A 13,644-nucleotide genomic window follows, 5' to 3' on the forward strand; every position below is an offset into this window, starting at 1 on the left:
CCCCACAGTCCATGACTGCAGCGCCTCAGACCGCTCGTCTAATCAAATGCGGAGCTCTACCAATAAATCGCAGTCTTATATATCTCTCAACTGCCGTCGATGCTACTTCTTTGAATATCAGCTACATTTAGCACAATAAATAGCTTTCCAGTCAATTTACCATCCAGATTATCAATCAGTATATTTTTATACGAATGCGTTAAGGGCACTGACGTTATTTGTTTTTAATACAGCTCTCTTTCGATATCTACTTTGAAGGGTCCCTTTCACAGGCATTTCTTCTTCATATGGTGATTGCTCAGAGTTGAAAACAAAATCCTTACTGAAGGGTGAGATAAGTTTGTTTATCTAATCTAGAACGTTTCTTGCCTATTCCGCAGGTTGCTGTTCATCGACAATTTGAAGCTTTGTTTGAAATTTCGTTTCCTTGCATCTTCCAATTCTGTAGCACTGTTTGAGGTTATGCAACCATCGACTGCTTCTCTTGAAATCACCTGTAACCCGTGTTGCGGCCAGTTTGATGTGCGTAACGTAGTAGTCCGCTATCACGTACATAGTGTAAACTGTAGCGAGCACACTTAAAAAGCGCAGACACCAGTTTCTGTGACTAGTGCACTTTGTCCTCCCTTGAATATGCGTAGCTCTTCTGATGCTCTATATAGTCATACTGCTGTGGACTCATTCTAAATATGTTCATAATTGCTTTTTCACTGTGCTGCGGATGATCATCCATGTTGTTGTTGTTGTGGTCTTCAGTCCTGACACTGGTTTGATGCAGCTCTCCATGCCACTCTATCCTGTGCAAGCTTCTTCTTCTCCCAGTAACTAGTGCAGCGTACATCCTTCCGAATCTGCTTAGTGTATTAATCTCTTGGTCTCCCTCTACGATTTTTACCCTCCACGCTACCCTCCAGTACTAAATTGGTGATCCCTTGATGCCACAGAATATGTCCTACCAACCGATCCCTTTTTCTAGTCAAGTTGTGCCACAAACTCCTCTTCTCCCCAATTCTATTCAATACCTCCTCATTAGTTATGTGATCTACCCATCTAATCTTCAGTATTCTTCTGTAGCACCACATTTCGAAAGCTTCTATTCTTGTCTAAACCATTTATCGTCCATGTTTCACTTCCATACATGGCTACACTCCTTACGAATACTTTCAGAAACGACTTCCTGACACTTAAATCAATACTCGATGTTAACAAATTTCTCTTATTCATAAACGCTTTCCTTGCCATTGCCAGTCTACATTTTATATCCTCTCTACTTCGACAATCATCAGTTATTTTGCTCCCCAAATGGCAAAACTCCTTTGCTACTTTATCTCATTTCCTTTTCATGTCCCTCGACTCTTACAACTGCCATCTGCTTTCTGTACAAATTGTAAATAGCCTTTCGCTCCGCGTAATTTACACCTGCCACCTTCAGAACTTGAAAGAGGGTATTCCAGTCAACATTGTCAAAAGCTTTCTCTAAGTCTACAAATGCTATCAACGTAGGTTTGCCTTTCCTTAATGTTTCTTCTAAGATAGGTCGTAGGGTCAGTATTGCGTCACGTGTTCCAACATTTCTACGGAATCCAAACTGATCTTCCCCAAGGTCGGCTTCTACCAGTTTTTCCATTCGTCTGTGAAGAATTCGCGTTAGTATTTTGCAGCTGTGACTTATTAAACTGATAGTTCGGTAATTTTCACATCTGTCAACACTGATTTCTTTGGGATTGGAATTATTATATTCATTTTGAAGTCTGAGGGTATTTTGACTGTGTCATACATTTTACTCACCAGGTGGCAGAGTTTTGTAAGGACTGGCTCTCCCAAGGCTGTCAGTAGTTCTAATGGAATGTTGTCTACTCCTGGGGCCTTGTTTCGATTTAGGTCTTTCAGTGCTCTGTCAAACTCTTCACACATATCTCCCATTTCATCTTCGTCTACCTCCTCTTCCATTTCCATAATATTGTCCTCAAGAACATCGCCCCTATGTAGACCCTCTATATACTCCTTCCACCTTTCTGCTTTCCCTTCTTTGCTTAGAACTGGGTTTCCATCTGAGCTCTTGATATGCATGCAAGTGGTTCTCTTTTCTCCATCCATACACACAATTTTGTTTAGTAACCGCTCCACACGCTCCTTGGACAACGTTGGTCCTATGTTATGTTTCACTTGAGAAGGGAAGTGTCGGACGGGTTCCCTGTGCGACAAAGATAATGAACTACATGACTCGAAATCTGTTTCAATATTTTTTTCACTTGTTTATCACGCATCGTCATCATCGTACTCCTCATGTACATTGCCCCCACAGTCGAGCGTACACGGCAACACGCGTTCCATTCAATCACCTTCCTCAACTGCTAATATTTCGTCTGTCACTTGTTTCTCACTCTCAGAAATTCCTTGGTTTTCTTTCTGGAAATGTCAGCTCCGGGAAATGTTGTTGTGGATACAATGCAGTGTTTGCTTTTTCTATCAACGACATTACTCTGCTCTGGGGCGTCGGCTAATCAGTTCAACTATGCTCCTTCGCCTCATGCTGGGCTCATCATTGGTTACCTTGAGTCCCGCCCCATGTGGCCATTAGGAGTTAATATTGTGGGTGCATGGTAAACAATAGATGCGGCAGCGAATGCCAAAAAACATCACTAAACTTTTCCGGCCTCACGTTCAAGGAGCTCAAAGTAAGTTCACGTCAGCAGAATTTGGGTTAAGGTATTAAAGTAGTTTCAGCATTCCAAATATGGATTCATATGTTTTTTATTCCAGTCTCTGATCACAATATGATTTCTTTTGACGATGACCGGTTTCAGTCAGTAAGGACCATCCTCAGATATTTTCTGGATCATATCCTAAGGTGATAAGGCCATAGATATGGTGTGGAAAAGATCTGAGGATGGACATCATGTACTGAAACCGGTCATCGTCAAAAGAATTGATATTGTGATGAAAGACTGGAATAAAAAAAACATTTGACAGTTTTGGATCACTGTTCGTATTCGCGACTATGTCGCAGCTGGTGCAAGTATGGATTTCCTACAGGAATTATAAAATACAATTTCGGAATTGTTCTTCAGGAACAGTGGAATAAACAAGTAACGAGTGATGTTGTGCTGTTGTTATGAAAATCTCTATATAAACGTGCAATTCACTGAATATAAATTTTTTAAGGATCAAATTGTCTGTCAGGATCGGCGTTGCTTCGATAATTAATTTACATCACAACTGCCATCCCGTAGACGATATTCGCTACAGTGTGTATGTTTTCTGGTCTCTGCAGCCCTGGTCGCCGTGGCGCATGCGCGCTACGGCCCTCGGGAGTCGCGTTACCAGCCCACGGAGGACCGGGAGCAGCCGTCATCGGCAGAGAGGCGGCACAGTCCCAGAGCGGTCCGGCGCCGCTCAGAAGACGACGGTTCCGCCTCGTCAGAGTCGCAGGAAATGTCGTCCACGGAGCTACCGTGCCCTAAAGTTTGTCCACTTATCTACGCACCAGTGTGCGTCGAAGACATCAACCATGATTACCACTTGTTCGATGATGAGTGTGAGGTGCGCAAGTGCGCCTGTGACACAGGGTTCGGTAAGTTCTTGGAATTTAAATGATGTTGTTTTACGTGTGTTATTGATGAGATATCGACGGACTGTGCATTTACTTAGCGCTGGATTCCAATGTCAGAGTGGAAATACGAGTAACCAGCAATGGGACTCTACATATTTATGCCTGCGAAATCATTGAAGGAAGCACTGTTCCTCGTACTTTGCAGTGAAACGGCAGGAAACTTTCTTCGCTCAGTCCACGACTTCCAATCTTATGGTTGAGCTTAGAACTCATTCGGATTATTCGTCAGAACTGTCTCTGGAACTCGCTGCATCTACTTAATCTACTTATTTTACAATACTTTATGAGCGCAGTAGATGTCTTTCATGGTACTGACATACCGTAACTTTGTATAAAAGTATGTTTACATAGGATTTGTTTTATATCCGTCAGGAAAGACACTGTGAGGCTTAGGATCAATACTCTTGGAACAGGGGTATTTTAATCGTTTAATTTTTTTCTTACCGTTCTGATATCTGCCCCCAGTAGCTGACTAGCTAGCGCGACAGAGTGTCCATCCTAAGGGCCCGGGTTCGATTCCCGGTTGGGTCGGAGATTTTCTCAGCTCAGAGACTGGGTGTTGTATTGCCCTAATCATCATTTCATCCACATCGATGCGAAAGTCGCAGAAGTGGCGTCAAATCGAAAGACTTGCACCCGCCGAACGGTCTACCCGACGAGAAGCTCTAGTCACACGACATTTACATTTCCTCGTTACGATAAATGCGTTAATTAGCACGCCATTTCCAAGATTCTGGGAGGCACTGGCCCCGAATCGAATACGTGCAGTGGTTACCGACGAGGGCCGGTGTGCGAGTCAGCCTGGTTGTAGTTTTTAGGCGGTTTCTCACATCCGAGTAGGTGAATACCTGCATGGTACACACTATCCACCTCATTGACACTACTGACAAACATTTAGAAAATGTTGACACACTGGCACACTTTTCTCCTGGATACCACCAGGTATAGACAGACTGGTTACACAAATTCCCTCACGAGGTTTGAGGGGTGGGGACTGTCGGAGGGGGTGGCAACAGGAAGAGCGTCCCGCCGCCATTTTTCTGTACGGCTAATTTTGTTGTTATCTTCCGTCCGGAGGCTGGTTGGATGAGACTCTACAGGCTACCCTATCCTGTGCAAGCATCTTCGTTTCCGAATAACTACTGACACACCAATTTAACATGAACTGTGATTGTGACATAACGTAACGCAGGAAGAGTGGAGCTATACTGAAAATTGATATGAGTGATGTAAAACTGCTGAATTGGTGGCTGAATGAAATGCCACTAATTAAAAAGCCAATGACTTCATTTGATTCGTTTTGGGATATGCCAATCATCAGAGAGTCATGATCATCTAGCTATTCAGAGGATAAAGATATGCATAAAGATTGATACAGCCTTATCATGTCTGCCATGACAGCTGTTATAGCTTCTCTCTATGCATGTGAATACCTAGATGACCATGATGAAGGATATCTCTCGTAACGATTCCAATAAAGTCATTGGTTTCTTAACTACTGTAATTTCGTTCAGTGACCAATTCAACAATTTTGCAGTATTCATAATAATTTAATATCAGTCGAAACCTACGGGCTGTTCTCGTCTCTTGGTTCCCTCTCACACTTCCCTCCAGTACAAAGTTAGTGATCTCTTGACGTCTCAGAATGTGTCTTATCGGCCGATTTCAGTACCTCCTCATCAGTTACATTATCTACCCGTGTAGTCCTCAGCATTCGTCTGTAGCATCATATTTCCGAAGCTTGCATTCTGTTTTTCTTTGAACAGCTCATCGCCCACTTTTCGGTCCCGTATGAGGCTACATTCCAGAGAAATATCTTCAGAAAACACTTCCTAACACTTAAATTTGTATTAGGTGTTAACAAATTTTTCTTCTTCAGATACGCTGTTCTTGCTATTGCCAGTCTACATTTTATATCCTCTCTACTTTGGCCATTATCAGTTATTTTGCTGTCCAGATAAAGGCGTTTTTAAGAATTCCTAAAAACAGACATTGGTGACGATCCTGCAGCAGTACTATATTTATAAAATCAATTCGGAATACAAGAATCTCTCTGACAACAGCTGAGTAAGGTATGGAGATATGACCTGCTACTGATAGATGAAAATTTTTACCGGATTGTGACACTAAACCATATTATGAGCTTGTCCCGAGCGCTTGCCTTTACCATTTCGTCAATCCGAGGGCGCTTCTAGGACCGACCAAAACTTCCTTACGTCATACTGTGTACGACCCTGTCTCTCGCAAAATTATTTATATTTCCGCTACAGTGTTCCAAAGACACAAACGTATTCATCGTCAGTGTTAAGATAGGCATTTTGCCAGTCGAGGCTTTTAATATCTTTTGGTTACGATGTCTGAAGGAACAGACACTGGTGGAGATTTTGGACCTCTACTAAATTTACGAAATTTATTCTAAATTGCGCAATCATTCTGACATTAGCTACGTTAGGAATAAATATATGGCACATGAGAATTTGTGCCGGACCGTAATTCGAAACCGGATATAGCGCTTGTAACAAGCGCCCTTCTGAGATGACCCGAAGGGTCAATACTGTCTCGCTTATTCTCCTATTTGTCCAGAAAAATACTGTTCCACGGGATCGGCTTCTACCAGGTTTTCCATTCTTCCATCAGTATTGTGCAACGATGACTTATTAAACTGGTAGTCTGGTGACATATATATCACGAACAAGAAAATAGCATTTATTCCTCCCGATCTCTCTCAGTAAATTGTGAACAAGTGGCTAGAGAAGTGTGTGAATCATAGCGCTGACAGAATCTCTCAGTTTTTGTCACAGACTGATATTCACTACAGCTGTGAAGAATTTTGTTGGAACTGACGCGACTTGAAAACTGATACGATTTTGTCTAGTCATGTCGCCGCGAAAGACTTGTTGTTTTCAGTAACACTTCTCCGTATTTTTGAGGAATTTTCATACAAAAATTCTACTTTTTACCACATCAGAAAAAGACTAATTGTTTAAAAGTAGTTATTAAATCAGTTAGTAATCTCTGCGAATGACATGCATGTGTACAATGTCGAGATACAACGGAACCATCTTTCCTAAAGCAGATATACATGAGAACAAAGATTTATAAAAAAAGTTTCGTAATGTATCAAACTTTCTGCGCATATATTTTTTCCCCGAGTACTCCAAAGTTCTGACTATATTCACTTCGTGTTTTACAGTTAATGCTAATATTTTGTATTTCGCACTGGTAATAGGTTACTCTCCTGTTGTCTCGACTGTAGAATATACGTTTTTCTTAGTCATTTCGCTGATGTATGTGTACAGTAAAATCTTAAAAGTTTTATGTGTACAAAAATGTGTAACTTTAACAAAAGACCTTATATATTTTTATAGCTATAAACACATTTCGAATTGTAAGACGTGTTCTGTTACGATCTCTAAGACAAGCTTCGTTGTTTGTATTGCTGGTTGTACAGCCTTATGATACATCTGTTCTCTTGGTGAAATCGTAAATTAAGAAATCGAAGACCACGTTGTTCCTATATCTTAGAATTACTTTAACCTAACTAACCTAAGGACATCACACACACCCATGTACGAGGCAGGATTCAAACCCGCGACCGTTGCGCTCGCGCAGTTCCAGACTGAAGCACCTAGAACCGCTCGGCCGCAGCGGCCAGCTATACCAATGAAATGGGACGAATTCTACTGCTGGTACTCACTGACGAGTGCTTCGCTTTATCGACATGCAGTACATATTCAGGCCGAGTTTATTTTATAGAGGACCTATCTACCTCGGAATCTACACAGCTAAGCCACAATCCCCTCCCTTTCCCTTTGGCATACAACGTAGCACCGACGAGCTCAACTGTAGTCCCTGAATCGTGTTACGACATTACGGCAGTACTGAAAAGGCTCTGACCCTTCATCCCTTTATGTGTTCAAATGTGTGTGAAATCTTATGGGACGTGACTGTTGAGGTCATCAGTCCCTAAGCTTACACACTACTTAACCTAAATAATCCTAAGGACAAACACACACACCCATGCCCGAGGGAGGTCTCGAACCTCTGCCGGGACCAGCCGCACAGTTCATGACTGCAGCGCCCGAGACCGCTCGGCAAAACCTGCGCGGCTCATCCCTTTAAATATCACCATAGACATTTTTAAGAGAAAATTAAAGTGAAGATTGGACACACAGACACATATGAACAGTCATCGGCCTACGCTTCGTCCATGAAAGTAAGGGGGCCGACCAATCATATAAAGATATAAAGATCCCGGTGCACTTCCGACCTGTATACATAACACAAGTGTAAATAATGAACCGACTTTGCACTAGCCTTCAAAACACGAGATACACAACAAGGCACACGTGCTAATATCCAACGCTCTTCAAACATTTTCGCTATGGAATAAACTTGAGAATGTATTTACCGTGCAAGCAAATTTGGACGACTAAAAGCTCAGGAACAAGCTAGACACAGTTGTATTAATGGGGATGTGGTCAAAGGAATTCTATATTTGTGACAAGCTCTTGGGCATGTGGGGAGCCACTTCTTGCTAATGAATTGCTAACTTTCTCTATAATTCGCATCCAGAACATGATCTGGTCATATTGCAACAACAGCTGTGCGTGGCGTTAAGGAAATGCAATAGGAGACATTAATGTAGTCGACAGTAAGTAATCAGACCGTTAGAAAAGTTTTTCACAGTTACTAGCGTTATTAACGTGCCCTTCCTTTTATTTGTTACAGTTTACAAGTTTGTACCAAGGGAGATGTGTAAAGGACCAATGTCACCCTGTCCACTGCAGCCAAAATCTTTTCGGCGTCTTGATGTAGAGGAAGACGCTGAAATTGAAGACTCGTCCTCCAGCGAGTAACGTCCGAGTGGCTGTCCTGACGACAAGGAATCTTCGTAAAGCAGAAAAATGATTAGTGTGCTTAGAGGTACGAAGAAAATACGAGAGCAGAAGAATTTACCTCATGTACTCGCAACAAAACTACCTGAATAACCTCAGCAACGTTTCTGCTTTATTGATTCGACCACCAAATACAATTAATCAAATCAGATTTTATTTTATGTTACTTGCTATTTACATAAATTTTTGTGCCCTTTTTTATCAATTTCTTATTCTGTAATAAATTGGCTACAACCCAAAGGAAGTTTCATGTTAAGTGCTGTTACATTTTTGATTCCACAACAAATTTATCTGCCTCTAGCATCTGATACTGGAAAGTACTGAATGAGCATTAATAAAGTCAACCAAATTCGGCCCAGTCAAGCTATACATTCAAAAACGCTGATTTTATATCACAATGATAAACGGTTTCATTGACAACGTACTGCAAAATTAAAAATAAACGTGTTAGTAATGAGTAGAGCTTGTATTAATTTTCCTGTCTAAACCCTAACTAATGGTAAAAAGACTGAGCACACCTCTGAATAACACATACTCTGCAGGATGCGGTCTGCAAAACACGCTGGTGAAATGCGTTGACGCTTCGGTTGCGGCAGATACCTATATTGCTTTACCAAAAACCGTTTAAATAATTAAGTAAAGATGAAACATAGTTAGATGTCGAATAACGTTTACCAATGGATGAGATTTATATCTAAATGGCGTTAAATAACGCATGTCGAATCCAGGAGTATAGCCATTCTTGTCAAAAGCAGTCTTTTCTAGCGCTTTGTGGCGTTATTGCTTGGGCAACGTTTTTGTGTGACTACAGTCACTATTTACGTTTGTATTTCTTCAATCAGTCTTAAAGACCAGCACTGTTAGCCTCCAGCGTGGTTTTCAACAACTTCTTTTTTGCCTGGTTACTAGGTACGTACCGTATGATGATATTCAGAATTAACGGTAGCTAAGGTGGCATCACTAGGTGTGTAGGTTTGAGGTTTCAGTTAATTACAAGCTAATTGAGAACGAAAATCTTACTACAGAAATATTTTATCTTAAGCTATCAAACTAATAATAAAAACATCCAACTGAAAATAAAGTATCCGTCATTATGTGGCTACGATTTTGAGTGACTCTCAACTGGAGGTACAAAACATTCCAAATTAAAATTAATGTAGTACATATATTTGATACTAAGAAATGAATGTGTGATTCCCGAAATTATTTTGTCAAAGAAACTGATTAATAGCATTGAAGCTTTATTACATTGTGGTGTGCTATAATCTGGTAAGATAGACTCAGTTTAATTCCATACATTTATAGAACCTCATTAACATTCAGTTCCGGAGCCAAAAAGGAGTAGAAAAAAAAATATAAATTGTGCGCCTGGAAAGATCCGATAACGGCATATACCATCTATAGTATAGTAGTTGCACTGATAATAGTCCACCGACAGATAACGTAGTGGTAAATCTACCTGCGCAGCGCCGTATGTGTCTACCCTTTAATACTAAATGCTTACAGCAAGAAAGCTCAGTGTCGTTCAAACGTGTGAAGCAAGCAGGCAACCGAGCCACGGAGCCGTATTTCCTACAGCCAGCTGAGTGAATTTGAAAGGGGTCCAACTGTGGCATTCGGAGTGACGGGATGGTACTTTCGGAGAATTGGCACACAAGTTGAACGTGCAGCTTCAGTTGTGTAACGGTGCTGGTATCAGTGGTCACGTGACTATTATCAGACCCTTAGACGAGATTCTCGACGTCCACGCTGCACAGATGCCCACCTTCATCGTCGTATTGGCTAGCAATGCCAGATCGTAGACTCACCACGGCACAGATAAGAGGACTTTTGATCCCAGATGTGTCAACACTAACTGTTGCGAACAGATTATTAGCATTGCGATTACAGGCAGCCACACCTCTAGCCCATCTTCCACTCACACTATAGCATCAATGCGCACGGCTCGACGGGTGCCGTCAGCTATACTTAGAGTGGTGTTCCATAGTCTTCAGAAGCTGATTCTGGTTGCATGAAAGTGATGGTCGTGAGAGCGCACGGCGTAGACCTGGTGAGCGGTGTGTCGTTGAGTGCTTTCGTACAAGGCAGGCTGGCCCCCACCTCAGGCCCTATGGTCTGAGGTGCGACGAACTACAGCCTTTCGCGTTTACGGAGGGGACTCTAACCAGTGCTCGGTACGTGCGGAATGTTTCAGACCCGTTCACTTGCCGTTCTTGCATCAGAAAGGTGATGTATTCATCTGACAGGATAATACTCGCCCACACACTGCCCGTGAAAATTAACGTGCTCTGCAAGACGTATAGCGACTTCCCTGGCCAGTCCGATTTCCAGACTAGTCTCCAGCCGAGCGTATGTGGAATATGATGGGACGAGAAGTGACACGTGAGACTCATCAATCAACAAATACATCTACATCTACATCTACATTGATACTCCGCAAGCCACCCAACGGTGTGTGGCGGAGCAGAACAGGCTAAGCACACATGGCATAACGTATCCCAGGACAGTATTCACCATCTGTGCAATCAACTGACTGGCAGAGTCACTGCCCGCATTGCTTCCCGTGGAGGCCACGCCACGTACTACTGATATTAGCGTGGGTCGATACCTGGTACCTCATAACCGCTTGTGCTATTAATCTGTAAATGTAACTTCATTTATTCCATAAGCAATATTGCAACAACACATCTTGACTGAACTGAAAATCTCTAAATGCGTGTTGAGCGGTGCGCGGCTCTTGTTCGTGCCATCTATTGCTTGACAGCTTGTCTTTGCGGTGCCGCCGTCTCGTTTCTTATTCGATTTACTGGCCTCACTAAGTTGCTGGCTTGCTTGGTCGTGAGTGGCAGCAGCAGCGCTTATCGATAAGTGCACTGTCGTACTATCTCTGGAGCGACCGCTAGTATTTCGGGTTCGTGGTCTGTCGGCAGTGGAGTTGGGACGGAGCACCAGTGAGGTGTGGACAGCCAGTACTCGCCGACCGCTGGCGACACACATGCACTGTCCGACGGAAGGAGACTGGAGTGGGATTGACCTTTGGTTGGTCGTTCGGCCGGTCGTCTCATCGGGCGACGTGTATTTGGTCTTTTGACCGTTCCTGGGCCTCGTCTGTTGGTAACTTTGTCGGATGTGGGTCGGTTCCTTCCTTGTGCAGAGATGTCGGGTGGCCAGTGGGCAAGCGTTACCTCTGCATGGTTGGGTCCGAGCTAGTGTGCCCAGGTCGCCGTTTCTCCGAGTTCGGAACTGCCATAGTGTTGAGTCAGGATGGAGCTCCAGGGAGGTCCGGATAGCTATGTCTCGCTCGACCGTGGCTGACAGGCATGACATGAGTGGGGACGATGTCGAATGTTCGTTCGGTCGGTCGTCACACCGGACGACGTATATCTGGTCGCCGACCGCCTCTGGGTTCGTGTGTTTGTGGAACTGTGACTGGCTTGTGTGATTTCGACAGAGCAGTTGATTTTAATGCTGTCTGCGTACTGGAGTATGCAAGCGGTTGTTGGGACACACCAGCAAGGAAGTCTCCGCGGTGAGGTCATCAGCGTAGTTTTCCGCAGTATGTTTTTCCTCGCCGTATGAGGCTGTCCGGCTCGGGGTGTAGTCCGACAGCTCTTGGTGTTTGTTCGTATTTTTTAGTGGTTATTGTGCTTATCTATATTTAGACGCCAATATTTGAAGACGTAGCGCAGCTGGTATCTTCGTCCTCGCTGACATTTTCCGTTGTGGTGCCGTCGATCGGCCGGAAGGGAATTGAATAAATTGTTGGTCGGTCCTTCAGCCGTCCCTGGGTTGAGTTGCCATATGTTTACTCAATTTTATTCTTGGCTGCCTATCTCACCCAACCTTACGTTAGTTACCGCCTCAGGCTGACCCTTGGAGAACATTTGAGCTCCATTGTTCTGTTGTTTTTAGATTGTGATTTTCTTTTAGTTCCAAGCACTGTTCTGGCCTTGATATGTATTGTTTCCGAATTCTTTTAAGGACATGTGTGGTAACTGCTTTAGTAAAATAAAGCATGTATCTTTGTGCAACTAACAGCAACTAATTTGGACTCCTTTCCATAACCTCGTCCGCTCTGTCCTGTAATTATTTGGTATCGATATCTTTTAGAGTAGTAGTATTGATAACCGTTCGTATCTGAGATTCAGCTTGTAGTCCACTGCAAGGAAATAGACTGAGCATGTTCTACCCTTTTCTAAATATTTTCTGTCCTCTCACTTACACCAAGACACCCACAAAAGTTAAATGTAATGTGATGCGATTTTTAATTTGTACCCGTTATCGATGTACTGATGAACGGCAGCACTGCCCTGAATGTATTATCCCACTACTTGTTATATTTTGTCATTATTTTGAAGTCAGAGCTGAAATTCCACGCCGGCCGTAGTGGCCGTGCGGTTCTAGGCGCTACAGTTTGCAGCCGAGCGACCGCTCCGGTCGCAGGTTCGAATCCTGCCTCGGGCATGGATGTATGTGATGTCCTTAGGTTAGTTAGGTTTAAGTAGTTCTAAGTTCTAGGCTACTGATTACCTCAGAAGTTAAGTCGCATAGTGCTCAGAGCCATTTTGAAATTCCACATTTCATCGATATATGCGTAACGTGTATCATTTGTAGGTTGCGCAAATGGAGGTGGACAGGTGCTCTCGGTCGGCTGACATGGGTCTTTCGCCGACAGAGCTCTTCTGACTGAGTGTCCCAAGAGCGGCTGGCCAAATAGAAGCTTCTTTCCGTTCTCGCCCGCGTAGCGAGTACTGCGCGATGACCAGAAGTACTAATACCTCAAGACATAACGCAGCCAACTCCCACGGATGCTGGACCCACGCCGATGTGAGGGATCTTCTGTCGATCGTGGAAGAAAGACAGACGAACCACTGACGATGTTTTGAGCCCATTAGCGAGACTCAAGCGAAACAGCACACCTAAGTGTGTGTACAGCAGGTCAATAAGTTTTAGCACTCCATAAAATCCTGATGTTCATCCTACGAGACCATGTATGTGAGAGAGATAAAATCCATATCCAAGTATTTTATCGTGCAGCAGCAAAGACGCCCTGAGAAACGACCATGAGGTCATCAATAACGGTGCACAAGCTCATACTGGATAAGACTTGGAAAGGAAATAGCCGGCGTCCGT

The 13,644-nt window shown here is 43.3% G+C and overlaps 1 protein-coding gene across 1 annotated transcript in view; it reads left to right on the forward strand.

The window, feature by feature from the left end:
- The window catches only part of LOC124594148, a 114,611-nt gene extending 105,860 nt beyond the window's left edge, over positions 1–8,751 (forward strand). The window contains exons 4-5 of the mRNA XM_047132504.1: positions 3,275–3,574; positions 8,345–8,751. Coding sequence (XP_046988460.1) covers positions 3,275–3,574; positions 8,345–8,472 — 428 coding nt within the window. The 3' untranslated portion in view covers positions 8,473–8,751. The remainder of the gene's footprint in view (positions 1–3,274; positions 3,575–8,344) is intronic.
- Positions 8,752–13,644: the final 4,893 nt, after the last annotated feature.

Source organism: Schistocerca americana, chromosome 2, assembly GCF_021461395.2.
Source record: "Schistocerca americana isolate TAMUIC-IGC-003095 chromosome 2, iqSchAmer2.1, whole genome shotgun sequence".
NCBI classification, from domain to species: domain Eukaryota; kingdom Metazoa; phylum Arthropoda; class Insecta; order Orthoptera; family Acrididae; genus Schistocerca; species Schistocerca americana.